At 52.3% G+C, this 17,598-nt stretch overlaps 7 protein-coding genes across 7 annotated transcripts; 3 read left to right on the top strand and 4 right to left on the bottom strand.

Moving 5' to 3' along the window:
• Window positions 1-33: 33 nt before the first annotated feature.
• Window positions 34-3,762, bottom strand: CCM_02231 (cellular morphogenesis protein (Rax2), putative; the record flags this gene model as incomplete). The annotated part of the gene is made up of 1 exon (XM_006667383.1): window positions 34-3,762. The coding sequence occupies one exon, from the start codon at window positions 3,760-3,762 to the stop codon at window positions 34-36; it is 3,729 nt and encodes a 1,242-aa protein (XP_006667446.1).
• A 1,950-nt stretch (window positions 3,763-5,712) lies between these two features.
• On the bottom strand, window positions 5,713-6,562 carry CCM_02230 (nuclease domain protein, putative; the record flags this gene model as incomplete). Its single annotated transcript, XM_006667382.1, has 2 exons — window positions 5,713-6,117; window positions 6,185-6,562. The coding sequence occupies 2 exons, from the start codon at window positions 6,560-6,562 to the stop codon at window positions 5,713-5,715; spliced, it is 783 nt and encodes a 260-aa protein (XP_006667445.1).
• A 1,125-nt stretch (window positions 6,563-7,687) lies between these two features.
• CCM_02229 (ARP2/3 complex 34 kDa subunit) lies at window positions 7,688-8,868 on the bottom strand (the record flags this gene model as incomplete). Its single annotated transcript, XM_006667381.1, has 5 exons — window positions 7,688-7,767; window positions 7,823-7,972; window positions 8,022-8,444; window positions 8,512-8,756; window positions 8,807-8,868. The coding sequence occupies 5 exons, from the start codon at window positions 8,866-8,868 to the stop codon at window positions 7,688-7,690; spliced, it is 960 nt and encodes a 319-aa protein (XP_006667444.1).
• Window positions 8,869-9,130: 262 nt separating this feature from the next.
• Window positions 9,131-12,066, top strand: CCM_02228 (WD domain-containing protein; the record flags this gene model as incomplete). The annotated part of the gene is made up of 2 exons (XM_006667380.1): window positions 9,131-9,147; window positions 9,204-12,066. 2 exons carry the CDS (start codon window positions 9,131-9,133, stop codon window positions 12,064-12,066), a joined length of 2,880 nt encoding a protein of 959 aa, XP_006667443.1.
• Window positions 12,067-12,850: 784 nt separating this feature from the next.
• CCM_02227 (small nuclear ribonucleoprotein LSM2) lies at window positions 12,851-13,419 on the top strand (the record flags this gene model as incomplete). The annotated part of the gene is made up of 4 exons (XM_006667379.1): window positions 12,851-12,864; window positions 12,966-13,113; window positions 13,226-13,328; window positions 13,388-13,419. The coding sequence occupies 4 exons, from the start codon at window positions 12,851-12,853 to the stop codon at window positions 13,417-13,419; spliced, it is 297 nt and encodes a 98-aa protein (XP_006667442.1).
• Window positions 13,420-13,690: 271 nt separating this feature from the next.
• On the bottom strand, window positions 13,691-16,228 carry CCM_02226 (DNA cross-link repair protein; the record flags this gene model as incomplete). Its single annotated transcript, XM_006667378.1, has 1 exon — window positions 13,691-16,228. One exon carries the CDS (start codon window positions 16,226-16,228, stop codon window positions 13,691-13,693), a length of 2,538 nt encoding a protein of 845 aa, XP_006667441.1.
• A 611-nt stretch (window positions 16,229-16,839) lies between these two features.
• On the top strand, window positions 16,840-17,572 carry CCM_02225 (uncharacterized protein; the record flags this gene model as incomplete). Its single annotated transcript, XM_006667377.1, has 3 exons — window positions 16,840-16,898; window positions 16,952-16,998; window positions 17,067-17,572. 3 exons carry the CDS (start codon window positions 16,840-16,842, stop codon window positions 17,570-17,572), a joined length of 612 nt encoding a protein of 203 aa, XP_006667440.1.
• Between the last annotated feature and the right edge of the window lie 26 nt (window positions 17,573-17,598).

Here is a 17,598-nt window from a genome sequence, read left to right as displayed (position 1 = left end):
AACGCCAAATGATAGTGGGACAGCCACTTAAAGTTATACCGCAGGCGAGCCACCAGGACGAACTCTACCTAGCGACTCGAGCAGTTCTCTCGGTGGAACCCGCTGGATGCCGCTTCCACGGTCACGCATTGAGGTCGGCGCAGGGACGTAGCCCTCGCGCTTCTTTCGGAGACGGTCAAGAACGACGCCACCGACAACCATGAGCAAGATAAGGGCCAGCGAAATGGCCAACCCGATGAGAACGACAAAGACTAGCGGCATATGTCTGCTATGACCAATCTTGTTAGGTCTCTGCGAAAAGATTTTGCCAATGCTGCTTGTGCCTTGGTTGTTGCTTGTCGTCAGCGCATAGGGTTGGTAATGCGAGCCATTAAACAGGCAAGCCGATACGGAGCCAGTCTGAGGCAGGTCGATGGAACCAGTGATCATGAGAGCTTGGTCAGATTCGAGCAGAGCAGCGCGATCATGTTGTTCGGTAAGGCGGAATACTTGAATACTGCGTAAAACAGTGCTGTTGGGGAGCTTTTGCTCAACAGAGCGCCATGTGCTTCCGTCCCACTTCATCAAGAAGGTCGAGTTGTCTTTGAGTGATTTCCCACCAATCCAGAACTGCGTGAGGTCCATGCTTGCTGGCGTGAGGACCTCAACAGGACCAGGAATTTCGTCGATGCGAGGAAAGTCAGTCCACGTCTGCTTCACTGGGTTGTAATACGCCAGAGGCTTAGAGCCGCTCGAGCTAGCGGCCAAGTCGCCAGCGACGAGGATAGAATCAGTGCTGACCCATTGCAATCCAGTAACCCGGCCGGTCACAACGGTGCCCGGCCTGGTCCACTGGTCATCATCAATGTTGAAAATGCAAAGACCAGGGCAGTCCAGAGCACCCGCCTTGTCGAATGAGCCGCCAACAAATACTTGATTGCCACCACTAGGCCGAATGGCAATGGAAGTGACAACTCCGTCACCGCCTGTGAGACCAGCGGGTTGGTGGGAGAACTTCTTAGCATCGAGATCCCATCCAATGATGCCATTTGCTTCCATTCCATTGACGGTCCCAGAAACCAGACCACCAGCAAACAAAATATTCTTCCAAATATCCGTCGCTAAGAACGACGAACTGTCATCGATACCATCTAAGAGGCCACTCGTTTGGTTGCCTTTCTTGGCGTCGATAAAGACCAGATTGTGGATGGCTGAACCGTTGCTCTGCCCTCGTGCAGTAAAGTGGCCGGCCAAAATAGTAAGGCTTTCCTTGTCGTTCTCATAGAAAGCTCCGGTGGCGACACCAGCCACATCGCCGCCTTGCAGAATGCTTCGTCGTCGCTTGCTGGGTGAAGGTGTTTTAGAATCTATCTTTGCGGGGAATTTCCCGAGGCCATTGGATGTAAGACTGGCAACACCATCGACCGCGAGTGTAGAGACGTCAAGGGATCCAGCGAGAACGGAATTGCTGCCGTCAAGGTCCAGGTACGAAGCAGTTAGTGTGCCTCTATAGCTTGGGACATTTTGTTCCGAATTGTGCAGCCAAATATTCTGCGAAGGCACCCAGATGGCAAAGCCATCCACCCGGGATGATTGGACGTTGCCGTAGCCATTTGAATAGTTGAACGCACCGGTGAACGCGATAACTGTTTCCGGTTTGCCTTCAGTCGTATTAATGCGAAGGGGAACGACATAGTTGACAGAACCATCGAGGCCAGCGCCAAGGGGAGTCCAGGTGTCACTATCAGGATCGTAGACTGCGACATTGCTGAGGCCCTTGGTATCGTTGGCAAGCGTGTTGGAAAAAGATCCGCCGACGTAAAGCTTATTGTTTTCAGCGTGCATGCTCATAACTCCACCATTCAAGCCGCCATCCAGATTCTTGGCTTCACCACCCTCGCCAGAGATGGCCACAATGTTCTTGTGGTTTTGAGAACTGAAGTTGCCAGCAATGTAAATGGTGTCGGATGAGGCGGTAAGAGCTTTGACACCAGACTCTTTGTCGAAACTGTAGCCAAGCTTGTTGATGGAAGAGCTGTCGAGAGTGCTCTCATCGGGAACAGGACCCTTGGGATCAAAGTCAAATAGCCCGTTGAGGCCGCCGACGGAGTTGATGAGAGTGAAGCCAACCTGTTGGGCGACAACGACGAGGTCTTGAACGGTTTGATCGACGGTAGGGCTTAAAGTCACACTGGGTTGGAATTTGTCGGACGTTTTTTCCACAAAGCCGAAGTAGATTTGGTCGTATTTATCAAAGTTGTTTGTCTGGAACAGCTGCGTCTCGAAATCGGGCTGGGTTGTAGTACTAGACATGGAGCCAGAAACATAGACTCGGCCGCGGTTGGTACATGTGCCGTCAGCGATGCAGCCAGGGGTATAGAGATTGATGGAGTAGTTTCCGGACTTCGGAACATTAGGGTAGAATGTGACAGATGCGTTTGAGCCTAGATGGCCGCCATCGACAGCGATCTTAGCCTGGAGGTATTCAGCGTTGCTTTGGTGAGATGGCGACCTTTCCCAGGGTCCAGTAGCAGATGCCGAAGAGACAGAGCCAGACTTAGCGCGACACTTGGGTTCATTAAATTCGTTGATAGCGTAGGAGAAGACATTGTTTTCAAAAATCTGGACGCCTGCAAGACCAGCTGCGTTGCCCCACCAGTCCAAAATATCGATGCGAATTTTGTCCATACCAACAAGATTGACAAATTGGAAGTCCTGGAACTGGACCTTGGGGTCGTTGCTGAGAGGGCAAAGACGGTCGCAGGTCGCGTTTTGGCCAGTGTTAGGGTCGACGTAGCTCATGTTCATAATGTTAATCAGGTCATTCGGAAAAGTCTGGATATTGAAGGTCTTGGTTCCATAGTTGGCAACATGCGTGTTCCAGATGCGGATCTTGGTGGGCTCGAAACCGAAGCCAAACTGAGCCTCCCAGTATCCGGGAGTGTCGTCCTCAAGAAGCCAGGTGCTGCCTTGGGCGTCGGAGCCACTGGAACAAGCCACGTTGGCAGGGTCGCTGAAGCCGGCTCTAGAAGAGCTTCCCTGGGCGTTAATTTTGGCAGTTGCCAGGTTAATAGTCTGTGAGTCGCGCCAACTGTCAACCGTAGTGTTGTAATTTCCAAGACCCGTAAAACTTCCGCCGAAAAGAATGTGGCCGTTCTCCATTTTGGTGATGGCTTTGACGGGACCATTGAAACCGACAAACGGCAAATTCTTGAACCCGTCCTTAGCGTTCCAGGCGACGGCGTTTGTCGAGTTACCGCTCTTGAAGTTACCGCCAATATAGACGGTGTCAGTGGCATCGTCGCAGAGAATGGCATTGACCTCGCCCTCGAGACCATTGAGGGCCATGACCTTGCCGGCGTCGATATCGTAAACGCCGATAGCCTTAGACTGGTTCCCGCCGAGAGATGTAAAATTACCACCAATGATAAGGCCCTTTGTTTTGCTTTCGGTAGCATTGTAGAGACACATGGCACGGATTGCAGCATCCGTTTGGACAGCAGGCACTAGAGCACCGTTTGGCAACTCGGAGAGGAGGGCTTCGCTTCCATTGGCACTGCGAGTCTGGCCGCCCTGCCCAACATATTGGTAGAGAGAAATGCCACCAAAATCACCAGCAATGCCAATCTGGCCAAGGTCGGAAAAGTCGAGATTGGCTAGGGGGGCTGGTACGAGATTGGCTGCGTTTGCCATCACGGGCGAGAGAGCTGTGAAGAGTGTGAAAACGGTGCCACGTCGTTGGCCAAGGCGCGGGGAGCGCCCGTGGCCATACGACAGCCGCATGGCAAAGGCTTATTGATGTGTGTCTGAGACTGAGAAATAATCGGATTTGAGTCAGGTGATCTAATAAAGAGATAGTTTCGTATTGCACGAGGCGTGTCGAGAGGGAGGATGCGAGTTGTTTGCCGTCTATCGATGCATCAGGAGGTCGTCGGAAAGGAAATTAGGTGCGGCGGAAAATGGACGAAAATTAGGAGCGTGGGTGCGCGATGACTGCAGTTGAACGGCGCAAAAAAAAGCAGCCGTGGTATAACGAATGTAAAAGAGTGTGATGGCGACAAATGTCGAGATGCCGAAGGGCTGGAAGTTGGCTGGATAGCCTGTTTGTGCGGATAGAGTTTTGGTTGAATGAAAATGGAAATGGCTGGCGGCGAGGCGGGTGGTTGTGATGGCGGTGCCACCACAATTGCCTTCTGGGCCAAGCGGGCTGGGCGAACTAAAACGTGGGAGACCGAGTAGACGACTAGCACAGCAAACAGCCCAGGCAAAGGCAGCTAGTTAGGGCAGTGGTTCTGATGGTCCAAGTGGCAGATTGTGCCAGGTGCAGACGAAGTCAAGAAAAGGCCCAAACAGAGCCCAACACCGCCAAGAATGTGGGAAATTGCCTGTGCATCCGTGTCTCCCTTGTTCATGCTGCCACGAAATACGAGGATCCCTTTTTACGCTGCTGCAGCTTGTTTTGTGCCTGACGGGAGGACAATAGCACTAGGCCGAACCGGGCGAGGCGTAGATGCTGGCCACGTCTGGAATTTTGCGGCGAGCCACTAAAAGCACTAAAAGAACCACTGAGGCCCGAGCAATCGACTGGGCGGTTTCGAGATTTCTAGCGGGCCCATCTGCCGAGCTGAATATTGCCATCTAAGTGGTTGGGCGGGAGTGGCAGAGCGGGTCCCGCCGGGTGATACTGCCCTGCACCAATCTAATTCCAGCTCTCAACTGGCTCCAAAATAAGAACAACAATGGCTGAGCAAGCAAGAGGGCAAAAGATGGTGTATTAATAAGTGGCAGAAAATCAGTCCCTATATTCTTTCAGTTGGTTTATTACGGAAGAGCAGATCGAGTCTGATTAGAAAGAGTCAGAACAATCGGGCACCCGCTCTCTCCAGACGAATGACAGGATGAAGATGAAACTAGGTATTACATATCTGTTCATTTTTTTCATGCAACACCAAGGCCACCGATGTAACTCATCCCTTGACTCCGAAACAATGCTCGTCGACCATAAGGCGATCCTCGCAGACAGCTACCAACGAGCCGGATTTTGTGGGGCCGCAAGGCGTTCGCAACACCCAGATTATAATAATTTACCGCCTTGTGCCAATGTGTATCCCTACCGTTCGCGGAAATGGCGACAGCCGACACCCGCCGCCACGTGTATGATTAGCTGTCAATAGTCAATCGATTTGGAGCGGCTTTGGATGCCTGCCCAGACCTTACCACAACACTGGTGCCATGACCTTGGAGTGTATCTCAGAGAGGCGCAAGGCTTTTTTGTCCGGGCCATGCAGGGTCTGATGTCGTTTGCCGATGAAGATCTACCTTATAAAATTTTGACCAAAATAATATCCCATTCGGAACATGTTTGCCGAATAAAACATTTACGTTCTCCTCGCCAAGGTTGAGTCAAGACGCATGTGCGCCTAGTCGTCGAGCTTCATTGCCAGTCACGCCGACACTTACAATAGCCAAGCAAAGATCATGAAAGCCACACCGTCATTGCCCGAGTAGAGTCGATTCGATTGGTTTCATAGAAGCAGGCTTGATTGGGCTGATTACTATGCATGTATGGTACTCTATGGTTACAAATATAGATACGTGTGAGCATGAGGAGTGGGAGGCTCCGAGCCTCGCCCCGTCTAGCTCTCTGGGTATGCGGTTTGCATTATTCAGCCTCTTGCACCAGCTAGCCAAGGATGCATCTTGAATCCTTGGATACTCCTCTCCCGTGCGACATTACTGGCTATCCTGGCCAGCAGATCGACTCTTGTACGCGCGCGGGCTCTCAAACTCGCTGGCCTTGCCAGACCACATGCCCAGCCTCTTCCTCTTGGCGTTTGCTTCCGCCTTTTCATAAACATCCTTCAGACCGCCGAACTCAGCACCCGATTTCGCTTCGTACGTTGTCGCCAACCCTCGCTTTACCAGCTCCAGCCCCACGTTGCGGTGCCTCAGGAACCGCCAGACGTAAACGGTCGCGACGACGCGGTTGTACTGGTCTCGCTTGTAAATATGCGCCCGCACATTTCGGTGCAGGATATAGTTTGTCAGCCATTTCAGCGCCTCGTCCGCGTACGGCTGTGCTGGTCGTCCGAAGTGGGCTCCCTCGGGCGCGTCGACGCCAGCGAGTCGAATTGATATCTGTGTGGGCGTCGAGACGTTGTCAGCCACGAAGAAACGCATTGTTATGCTCTCTGTGTCGACTTACGGTGCGATCCTTGAGCTCTCGTCTTTTTTCGGGCACCTTTCGCAGCCAGCCCCAGCCTACGCCCCGGCCGCCGGGCGTGTGGAACAGGTGAAAGCCGTCACCATCCCCGACGCTCGTCACACGGCCAAACAGTGTCTTCTTGCGAAACGCCGACGGCTTGATGAATGCCGCCCCGGGTATTCGCCGCAGGTAGTTTGCGTAGAGCTGCAGCGCGGCGAGGCCAACCAGCGAAGAAACCACCATGGGCGCCCATTGTTTGGCCGCCTCAAACGGGCCTGCGACCTCCCCAAGAGACTTGTCCCATGCAATTGGCCGTCGCTTGTCGTTGGGCTCAGACTTGTCGCGATCTGGTGGCGGTGATCCGAACGGCCATACCATTTTCTATCGCGACCCGGAGGTCGGATTCTCTTTTGCAGGGTGTGGTTGCTACTGGGGAAAATCCGGTCGGTTGACCCGAAAGCTGTTGATCGACTGGGGTTACCCACTTGTAGGATGTCACGCAGAAAACCATCAACACAGCGTGGCTCAGGCTGAGAGTTGGAAGCGACCCAAAATAATAAACAAGAACAAGGTCGAAGATACGAATAAATCACACTAGATATACAAAACAAGTGACTCCAACCATCAGTTCTTCTATGTATTCTACAATGAAAATTCACCATCGGCTTCCGGGTAGGTCGCGTTCTCTACGGCAAAAACGGGCTGGTCCTCGCCGGAGCTAGTGAGAGGAGGAAATCTATCACACATGTTATAGACATGTACGCCAGCAAAAGTGGTGGGCACCCACACAAGTGTGCTGGTGCTATATTTTCCGCTATATATCATAAAATCGTTGAAGGATGGTGGAGATCAACTGGCGTGGAACCAAGTGAAACCCTTGATCACCGACGTTATAAGCGTTAAGCAGCGCATACGAATCTCGAAAGCACAGCTTAGGAAGAGTTAAAGAAATCAGCCCCTCAAGCATACAAACAGGCCATATCCTGGCCCACTAAGAATGTTATCCCAACTAGACCCTTCAACACACCCCCAATTAAGGCCAATCCCATGGCCAAAATCGCATGGTGGATGAATGTTTTTCGACCCGTATTGCGATTAACATTTTGTACGCTTAGCTGCGCCGTGAATAGCTTGAACCGTTGCTTGCCTGTTTGCATACTTGAGAGGCCGTCTTCTTTGACTCTTCTTAGGAGGGTACGAGCTGTGCTTTCAGAATTCGTACGCGCTGCTTAACCCTTATGCTGTCGATGATCAAGGGTTTCACTTGGCCCGATCTCCACCACTCTTCAACAAAAACCTGTGGGTACGGACTCAATGGGCAGAATAATCGGCGAGCGGAAGCGATGCGAGGAGCCTCGACAGAAGAGCAACACGCATTGTGCAATTTTTAAGTGCGGGTTGATATGCTTGCGAAAAGGTCCGACCAATGTTGTCCACAATACTGGGCAATATGCTGAAGCATCAGCAATATTGCAAACCCAAAGCTCCCATTTGACTATGTACTTAGCCCTGTGCCTTGAAAGATCTCCCGGTCGCCGTCTTGCGCTCGCGCTCCTCGTTCTCGGGTCGTGCGCGGCGAAGAACTGCTCGCGGTTAGTACTGCTACAAGCAAAATGAATACCACTGGAAGATACTCACCCTGGAGAAAATCGGCGGTCCTCTTGCGCATACGCGAGTGAATGTACGCCTTGGATGCCTTGATGTGATAGTGGAAATAGTCCCGGAAGGTCTGAATGTGCGAAATAACCTGCTCCATTCGCTGGGGCGTGAGATGCATGGGGAAAAGAACTATGCATGTCAGCAACATTGATCCTCACACAGAGAAGAACAAACCCACCAAAGGTAACGTAGCCAATCTCGCCAGTACCAGTGCTCTTGACACCCGGTACTCCCTGTAGTTCCAGCGGCGGGTCGGTGCGGAACAGCACTTGCGGTGCATTCTGAATTGCACGTCTTCGCGCATCCACAAACTCTTGAATAAAAACCTTGCCAAATACTCTATCCGTCTCCTCACGGAAGACAGTGCTGAAGATGACAGTGACGTGGTCGTGTGCAGCCTTGACATAAATTGCCTCCTCTTCACGGTAGTGAATAGCCTTGACTTGGCCGCCATTGCGGATATCCTGAGGCGCCTCCTCCGATGTAAACTTTGCGGCCTCTTCCTTAAGCTTGTAGTGTTCTTCGTAGGCCTGCTCGAGCGGCGCAGCCATGGCATTTCGCTTTAGTAGCGCAAACTTGAGAGCCAGCGCATCGCGTTCCTCTGAAGCAATTGTAAGCAGAATGCTCCCAACAGAGTAGAAGTAATGTATCAAGCCAATTTCACTGACCTTGTCCCTCTGGCAGGTTCTCCAAGTCAATGAGGACGGAAAAGTCATAGCCATTCTCAACTGGGCAGATGTAGTCCCCGTATTCTCTCTGCAATACCTGCTCGGCACCGTACTGAACGAGATCCGCGAAACATCTTATTTGAAGCGAAAGAAGAATCTTGGTTTTCGTCTCGGGAAGAGTTGAAATGTGGAATGTAACGCCGTCGAAGTCGGATACGGTCTGGTCAATGGAGGCCGGCGGGGCACTGCATAATGGTTAGAGAGAAGCGCTTTGGAGTAGAAAACGCATTCATACCCAGAGAACCGTTCGGTCAAGACCGATTGGATAAGAACGTTTTGATAATCGAGAAGAAGCATTGTAAGATTTACCTACTGTGATGCCGAAGTTGGACGCCTGGAGAGAGCTTGGTAGGTAGCTGTTGACGTCTCCTGGTGGGGCAGGAGGGGGACTCAACGTCAACCACCAGCCACATTATTAAGCCACGTGATGCAGGCGCAAGTGGCTCAGAAACTAATCGATAAGCATTAAAAAAAATCCCACTTAGACGGTCGCAGCCCGGCTTGAACTTTTTAGTGATGATCTCTGGCAAGGACCAATTGTGGTCAGACATTACTCAAAATGGTGAAATCGTACCTGTATGTGATATCTACGCGTTTTCGTCAATTCTGATTCTTACTGAACACATTCGCAGGAAGTACGAGCATGCCAAAACCTTTGGTGTGGTCGCATCGAGCAGCTCGAACATTGTCTGGATTGCAAACGACCGAAACGGCGCTGGTGCTGGACAAGCTGTTGTCGCCGCGAACGAAGAAGTCCTTTGCTGGGATATTAAGAAGGGCGAACTGCTGAGCTGTTGGCGCGATGACCGATGCACTGTTCCAGTGACGTGCATTGCGCAAAGCCAGACTGACAAGGACGTTTTTGCCGTCGGTTACGAGGACGGTAGCATTCGCCTTTGGGACAGCAAAATCTCGACCGTCATTGTGAGTTTTAACGGACATAGATCGGCAATCACCAAACTCGACTTTGACAAATCTGGAATCCGACTTGCAAGCGGATCGAAAGACACCGACGTTATCATATGGGATCTCGTGGCTGAAGTCGGCCAATTTAAGCTGAGAGGGCACAAAGATCAGATTACCGGCCTACGTTTTATTGAGCCAAATGCCGAGGTTCAAAATGAAGATGGGTCTCGCGCGATGGTGTTGGACGGGGAAAACAGCTCAGACGGTTATATATTGACGACTGGCAAAGACTCGCTGCTCAAACTCTGGGACCTCTCCTCGCGACACTGTATCGAAACCCATATTTCGCAAACCAGCGGCGAATGCTGGGCACTTGGAGTCTCGCCAAGCGCTGAAGGCTGCGTCACAGCTGGAAATGATGGGGAGATGAAGGTTTGGTCTCTTGACGTTGAAGGCCTAGCTGCGAGTGCTGGTAGTGTTGATGTGGCTGCTACCAAGTTTATCACTAACCGTGGCACGCTGCACCGCCAGAACAAAGATCGCGCTTTGGAAGTTGAATTCCATCCCAAGAAGGACTACTTCGCCGTTCACGGCTCAGACAAAGCCGTCGAGATATGGCGTATGAGAAACGAAGCTGAAGTTAAGAAGGGGCTGGCACGCAAGCGACGCAGGCGTCGCGAGAAGCAAAAGGACTCCAAGCAAGATGAAGAAGCGGACGAAGATGAAACGGCTGTGGATGTTGCATCGGCAGACATCTCCGACGTCTTTGTCCAATACGTTGTGGTAAGAACAGGAGGAAAGCTGCGGTCCGCTGCCTGGGCGTTACCAAGCGGGCAAAAAGATCTTCACCTCCTAGTTGGCACCACGAACAATCAGTTGGAGTACTTCAGCGTTCCTTCAAAAGAGAAGAGCGAAAAGAAGTCGAAACAGGATATCCCGGATTACACGCGAGCCCTCTCCATCGATCTTCCCGGCCACCGGGCCGATATTAGAGCTCTATCGCTGAGCTCCGATGATAAGATGTTAGCAAGCGCGGCAAACGGATCTCTGAAAATATGGAACGTCAAAACACAAGCTTGCATTCGAACCTTTGAATGCGGATATGCTCTTAGCTGCGCATTCTTGCCTGGAGACAAAGTCGTTGTCGTTGGAACCAAAAGCGGCGAATTGCAGCTGTTTGACGTTGCTTCGGCCGCTCTTATCGATAGCGTTGACGCCCACGAAGGCGCCATCTGGTCATTAAACGTGCACCCAGATGGCCGCTCTGTGGTGTCTGGCAGTGCAGACAAGTCAGCCAAGTTCTGGGACTTCCGCATAGTCCAAGAAGAGATTCTTGGTACCAAGAGGACAACCCCCAAGCTGAAGCTTGTACACTCGAAAACACTCAAGGTCTCGGACGATATTCTCTGCCTCAAATTCTCGCCTGATGGAAAGCATGTTGCGGTGGCTCTTCTGGACAACACTGTAAAAGTTTTCTTTGTCGACTCCCTCAAACTATACCTCAATCTTTATGGTCACAAGCTGCCTGTGCTCAGCATGGATATATCATATGATAGCAAGCTGATCGTCACAAGTTCGGCCGACAAAAACATCCGCGTTTGGGGTCTGGACTTTGGCGACTGCCACAAGGCCTTGTTTGGCCACCAGGACAGTATTCTACAAGTTGCCTTTGTGCCCCACAATGCAGACCAGAACGGCCATCACTTCTTCAGCAGCAGCAAGGATCGAACGATTCGCTACTGGGACGGTGACAAGTTTGAACAAATCCAGCGCCTTGACGGGCACCACGGCGAGGTCTGGGCCATAGCTGTCAGCCGCACCGGCAACTTCCTCGTCAGCGCGGGCCACGACAAGAGCATCCGCGTTTGGAATGAAACGGACGAACAAATCTTCCTCGAGGAAGAGCGCGAGAGAGAGATTGAGGAGCTGTACGAAGGCACTCTGACGACATCCCTCGAGCGGGACGAAGACGCCGCCGACGCCAACGGCGAGTTTGGCGCCGCCAGCAAGCAAACTACGGATACCTTGATGGCGGGAGAGCGAATAGCCGAGGCGCTCGACTTGGGTTTGGCTGACCTGAACCTGCTGAAGGAGTACGAACAAGCGAAGGAAGGCAATCCCAACGCGCCCGCCCCTCAGCGCCACATTGTCTTCATGGCGCTCGGCAACATCACGGCCGAAGCCTACGTCCTGTCAGTTCTGCAGAGGATCAAGGCCGCTGCCCTGCACGACGCCCTGCTGGTGCTGCCGTTTGCCTCGGTGCCGATGCTCTTCACGTTCCTCAACATCTTCGCCACGCGGTCCATGAACATCCCGCTCACCTGCCGCATCCTCTTCTTCATGCTCAAGACGCATCACAAGCAAATCGTGGCGAGCCGCGCGATGAAGACGATGCTTGATGGCATCCGCGCGAACCTGCGCGCGACGCTCAAGGAGCAAAAGGACGAGATGGGGTTCAACCTCGCCGCCCTCAAGGTGGTGGGTATGCAGATTCGCGAGAACAGCATCAAGGACTACGTAGACGACACGTGGGAAGAGGAAAACCAGGAAAAGAGCGCCAAGAAGCGCGGGTTTGTACATGTAGCATGAAATAAGGCGTTGGTAGAGGAGAAATCACTCTTGTTTGGAAACGGGATTCGTATATCTGATGATAAATAAAGCAATTTTTTTATACATATCACCACGCTCCAGGAAGCCGCATCAGTCAGATCTGTGATGCAGAGCGTATTCTGCCGTCACCAGCTTCGCAGTCCATGGCCCTGACTTCATTGTCCACATGAGAACCAAGCACCTTACTGAGCTGGGGCGCTGCAAACAAACACCAAGTGATCATTTGGCGACAATGGAAAAGCGCTGTCACTCACAGCACCCATTGGCGAAGAAGCGCTGAGTAGCCCTCCATGAGAGAGCCTGTAGATTTGGCGGTACAAAGGAAACCCCGATAGGCAAGGTCATGGGTCCTTGATTTCTTCCTTCATGTCCTTTGCGTCATTCTTATTTTCTGATTCATTTCGTTTTGCCTATTTTCCCGTTTTGTAGGAGCCAGCTTTCACAGTTGTGGTTTACAGTGGCTGCAGGTCGTTCCTTGCCTATAGGCAAGCGCTGTAGAAAAATGTGGTCAGTGGGTCGCGCTCCACGTGACGCAACTGGAAATGGGCTTCTTTAGGCGACCTTCATTGAACAGCATATCTCATGACTGAAATTACATTCAAACCAAAAGCATCAAACCCAGCAAAGCCAACTCGCCGTACAGATTAACCATATTTTTTTCTTTTTTCGTTTTCCACCACGGCGCGCGACCTTCCAAACCGACTCTCACTTCCCCCAGGCGCCCAATTTTACCCACTAGAGCTCAAGCTCACACACGTCAACCATGCTCTTCTTCAGGTGAGTTTTCGGGGCCTTATCTCGCAGCGCGCTCTGGACAAGCAGAACTCGGGATGTTGAGGGAATAGCGCCGCTGACTCTTTTGCGCTGGCACGCCACAGCTTCTTCAAGACGCTCATCGACCAGGAGGTCACGGTGGAGCTCAAGAACGACATCCAGCTTCGCGGCACGCTCAAGAGCGTGGACCAGTATCTCAACATCAAGCTCGACGACATCTCCGTCATCGAGGAGCTCAAGTACCCTCACATGGTATGTCAGCAGCCTCCCCCGCATCGGCGGCCGGCATCTCAGTGCCCGCGGCGCCGCCGTGTTACAACCTTGTCCGGCCACCATTTTGCTGATATTCTTGGCCTTTTTGCAGAGCTCTGTCAAGAATGTCTTTATCCGAGGTTCCGTCGTTCGCTACGTCCATCTCCCTGCAGCGTCGGTAGACACGCAATTGCTGGAAGACGCGACTCGCAGAGGTAAGGCCCCGTGAAGCTCCCCAGTCGTGTGCAACCCATCGCTCATACCATGTCAACAGAGGCTTCCACACAGCAAGGCAAGGCCAAATAATGTTAAAAGCAGGAAATCAGCGAAATTAGAGCCCCGTTTACAAAAAAACTGTGGCTATATTCAATGAGCATGGCAGCTGTTCATCCATTCGAAACAGCGTCCGATCACGTATTTCATGACAGGCTTGTATGCTATGCTATGATGGGTTCGTTAGGCGTTAAAGAAAAGGTATTATATACACATTGGAATACAAAAATTTTATGCCAAAAAGATTCGCCCATGTAACAAAGATCCACGATGCTCACAACTCCCATCAAGTCGCAACCGCACCTCACCACCAAGCACCGCCCCCATTGCTGGCTTTTCCATCCCATAGCGCTACTTTGAGCCTGTCCGGATCATCGTGGCCTTCTATCAGTGGCTGAACCAGACCACCCTTGCGTCTTTCCGCCAGCCATCTATCGATCCACGCCTTCATCCTCTTCCTCGACTGCTCGCTACCAACATTCACCGTCGGAATGACCTTTTCGATTCGCAGACTCATCAGGAACAGCGCCAGCTCTCGAAAGCTGCTGTGCTCTGAATACGGAACGCCAAAGCACATGGCCTCCTTCGTGCTGCCTCGCTGGGGCACAAAGTCGGCCACGCCGAAGCGCGTCCGCCAGCCCTTGCTGTGAAGAAGCTGTTCGGTAGCAATCGCCGACGGGGCCGCGTTGGCTCCCACGCTCTTGCTGTTAACGGGGCGAAAATTCCAGCCCGAGGGACGGAATCCCACGATTCGGCTAAAATGGGGTTTGTAACTGTTGAGATATTCCTGCAGCGTTTCAGCGCGGATCTCCATGAGCATCTGCATGTGGACCTGCGCCTCAATCGGGTCCGACGTCAGGAGAGCGGTCAGCTCTGGATCTCCCAGCTGCTTGCAGATTTTAATCTTTGACGGCGATGCGAAAATCTTGGAACGCAAAGCTTTGGCAATGGCAACGCATATGCGCTCCTTGCCGATGGAGTACGTGCCGCATATTATGAGCACGCGTTGGCCAAGCTTCTTCTTTGGTTCAGGCTTCTCTGACTCTGTTGCGGGAGGGTTCTGGAAATACTTGCTGACAGACTTGCCAACTTCCTTCTTGGCAGAATCCCAGACGTCGTCCTTGCAGTTGGGATCTGGATATATTTGGGCAACCAAATCAGCGCACGCTTGTATGACATCATTCTGTGGAGGGAAGGAGTATCGCGGATTGAGATATGTTGTGTCAAGGTAACATATGTCAATCTTTTGCCGCTTGAGTTTGCCAGATATGGCGTCTGCAGTATCCGGTCGCAGAAGAGGATGCTGAACATGATCTGGACAGGCTCTGAAGTCGCCACAGTGAAGAATTCGCTTCAAGCTCTTATTGTGTCGCTCGCCCACAGTCTTTTCAAATACGAACAGCGAACTTCCTGGACAGTGATTTGCCGGGATCATTGTGACCTTTGCACCATCGGTACCAGGGACGTCATACTCCTTGTCGAATTCCAGCTCAACAACCCACTTTGCTGCTGTGCGCAGCTGGTTCCTCACCAAACTCCCAGTGACCTTGCTGCAATAGATCGGGCCGTGCACCCATCTCGCAGTCAGACCAATGTAATGGTCGCTGTGGAAATGACTCAGGAAATAGGCTTTGCAGCCTTCGACAGCACCATAGCGGAAAGCATCGACGCATATCGAAAAGCCGGGCATGATCTTGTAAAAAGGACACGTTCTCATGTACGCCGGCCTCCCCCGTGATGCGTTCTCGGCGGCAGCGGCGGTCGACCAAGCTGTATCCTCAGCATTACTAGACATTAGTTGAGAGAAGGCCGACTTGGCCCCGGATTGCTGCTCCGCCAAGTCAATGGGATTGGCCTGCCCAGGGCGGGGGATGGCGGCCCGCATGAAGCGCTTGCCAACCTCTGTGGCCGCCACCTCTTCGGCTTTTGCGGGAGACGTTGGCCGTCCAGTAGGCTTAGGCAGCGGGGTTGGATTGCCGTCAAGGCAGGCATTGACATGTCTTGATGCCTCGTCCTGGGATACACCGGTTAGGCTTCCCGAGCAAATCGGACAAGACTCCGCCGCGCCAGCTTCCTGGAACGGGTCCTCTCCAAACGTTTCATGAAATAATGTCATGTCGCCTGACTCTTCGGCCTCTAGACAGGCCTGCTCCTTCATAAAGCGCCACTCGCGCATTTCGTCCCCCTCAAAGGCATCCATGTCCATGTCGTCCATATCTGCAAACTCATCGGCGGTATCGAACTTGCCACTTGTGGCCTCATGTTGAAGGCTCGGCGGTTCTTTTACGCATTCCTTGGTCGGCTCGGCCTCGGCAACTTCGTTGACGTCAGGCTCAATCTTGGTTGAGGCTTGTTGCTCGTTGGCGTTTTCCTTGTCTAGACTAGCCTTTGCATTGGGTATTTTGGTGGGAGAACGATTATTTGGTTCATCGTCTTCGTCGTCTTCATCGTCTGATTCCATGATGAATGGCGATATAATCTTCTTGACCTTGGGTAGTTGCGCAGCTGAAGCCGGTGCAGGTTCAACTGGAGCAGTCACAAGAGGTACATGCCCGTTTTCGCCGACTTTGCGCCTCTTGTTCGGAGACCCCGTCTCCGCAGAGCCGACCTCCTCGTCATTGTGGCTATACAAGTCTTGGTCGGGACCTTTCTCGGTGGTGGGCGCTGCGGCCTTGGTGGGTTCCGTAATGGTGCCCACAAACAAGGATTCTTCAGGCTTGTCTGTCTTTTGGAAGAAATTTAGAATGCTTCCGTTTGGATTTGCAGGCTTCCTGCTCGTTTGGAACGTGGAATTGGGCTTTCGAGGCGTGGCCGAGCGATTGCGATTTGCCAGAGCCACCATCTTCGCGGCGAACGCTCATCGGCGACGGAGGGGCATTGGCAGGGATATAATTGCGGGTGGTGGCCTCCAATCGGTGTCTAGAAGCAGGGACACCATCCGCAGTTGTTGAAGTTCGAAATTGTAGGTATGGGTTTTCGGTCTGGTGTTGTTGTTGGTGGCGCAGATAGAAGCTGGCGGTCGTCGTTCTTGAAGGACCGTTCAGTAGTTGTAGTGGAGAGTGGCAAAAACACGGTCCAGCGCGTTGGAGGCCATTTACAGCGGCGCGAAGTCACATGTCCAGCTACATACCTTAGGTGCTATTAATTAGTTCCTAGCGGGGGTGACTGTTAGATCTACCTTAGTAGCTCTTGAAGATCTACCGATCTTATTTACTAAAAGGCCGTATTTCTCGAAATTTGTCACTAACTTGCTGCTGGACGGTGCCAGCCTGATGTCACTTGAATTATAGGGCGGACGGGAGCCATCGACACACCCGCCACCAACCTCATTGATCTCGCCATGCACATTTTCTGAAGTGTACAGCACTCCTGTAGTTCCTCAACATGAAACGTTTACGATGAGCGCTTAAAATAGCACGTGTCTTAGACTGCTAGTGCGTGTTGAAGTTCAGCATGAAGCTTGGTCTGAGCGACTGTAGCGGCCGGGACGTTGCGCATCCGCTCTTGACTAGGTGTGTTTATCTCGCAACAGGACTGCCTCCTCATTTTACACCTACATGTCCAGAGCTCTGCAGCGACCAAGACTCGCCTCAAACTTTGTGAAAATGTCCTGTGAGAAACCACCTCGCTTGATTGGCAGCCCTGTGCCTCGACTCCGGTACTGACCGCTCCTTTATTAGCTTGGTTCAACACGACGAGCACCCTGCGGCATGTGTCCACGGTCCCAAAGGGCCTCCCCGCTTCCAAGCTGGCGCAAGGGCTGCAAAATCATGAAAACTACATCAAGCACAATCCTCACATGGCCAAATACGAAGCCATCGCCACTCCCACAGATCCAGCCCCCACCATCCCCGAGACGCGCGGGGTCGCGGCGACTGGCGAACCCGACTGCTACCGTGTGACTGACAAGATACACACGCTTCCCGCCGGCCTCTGGGACTCAGACGTCGTCAGCACATACGAGTTCATCAATGTTGACAACGGCGTGTTTGTCCGGATTCGTAGCCCCATGAATGTTATGATGGAGTCGCTCTGGCTTGTCAAGGATGCAGAGGATGGCAAGGTGGAGTTGGTAGAGGAGCAAGTGATTACAGCATCGCGACTGCTCATGGGCACAGTGAAATCCATGTCGGAAACTGGATGGGAAGGCATCCACGCTTCCATGATAAAAAAGGCACTGGAGTAGATTGCATCTTCATGCTAACCCCCACA

Source organism: Cordyceps militaris (genome assembly GCF_000225605.1).
Source record: "Cordyceps militaris CM01 unplaced genomic scaffold CCM_S00002, whole genome shotgun sequence".
NCBI lineage: Eukaryota > Fungi > Ascomycota > Sordariomycetes > Hypocreales > Cordycipitaceae > Cordyceps > Cordyceps militaris.
The sequence above is the reverse complement of the archived record's forward strand: the minus strand, read 5'-3'. Positions and strand labels throughout refer to the sequence as shown.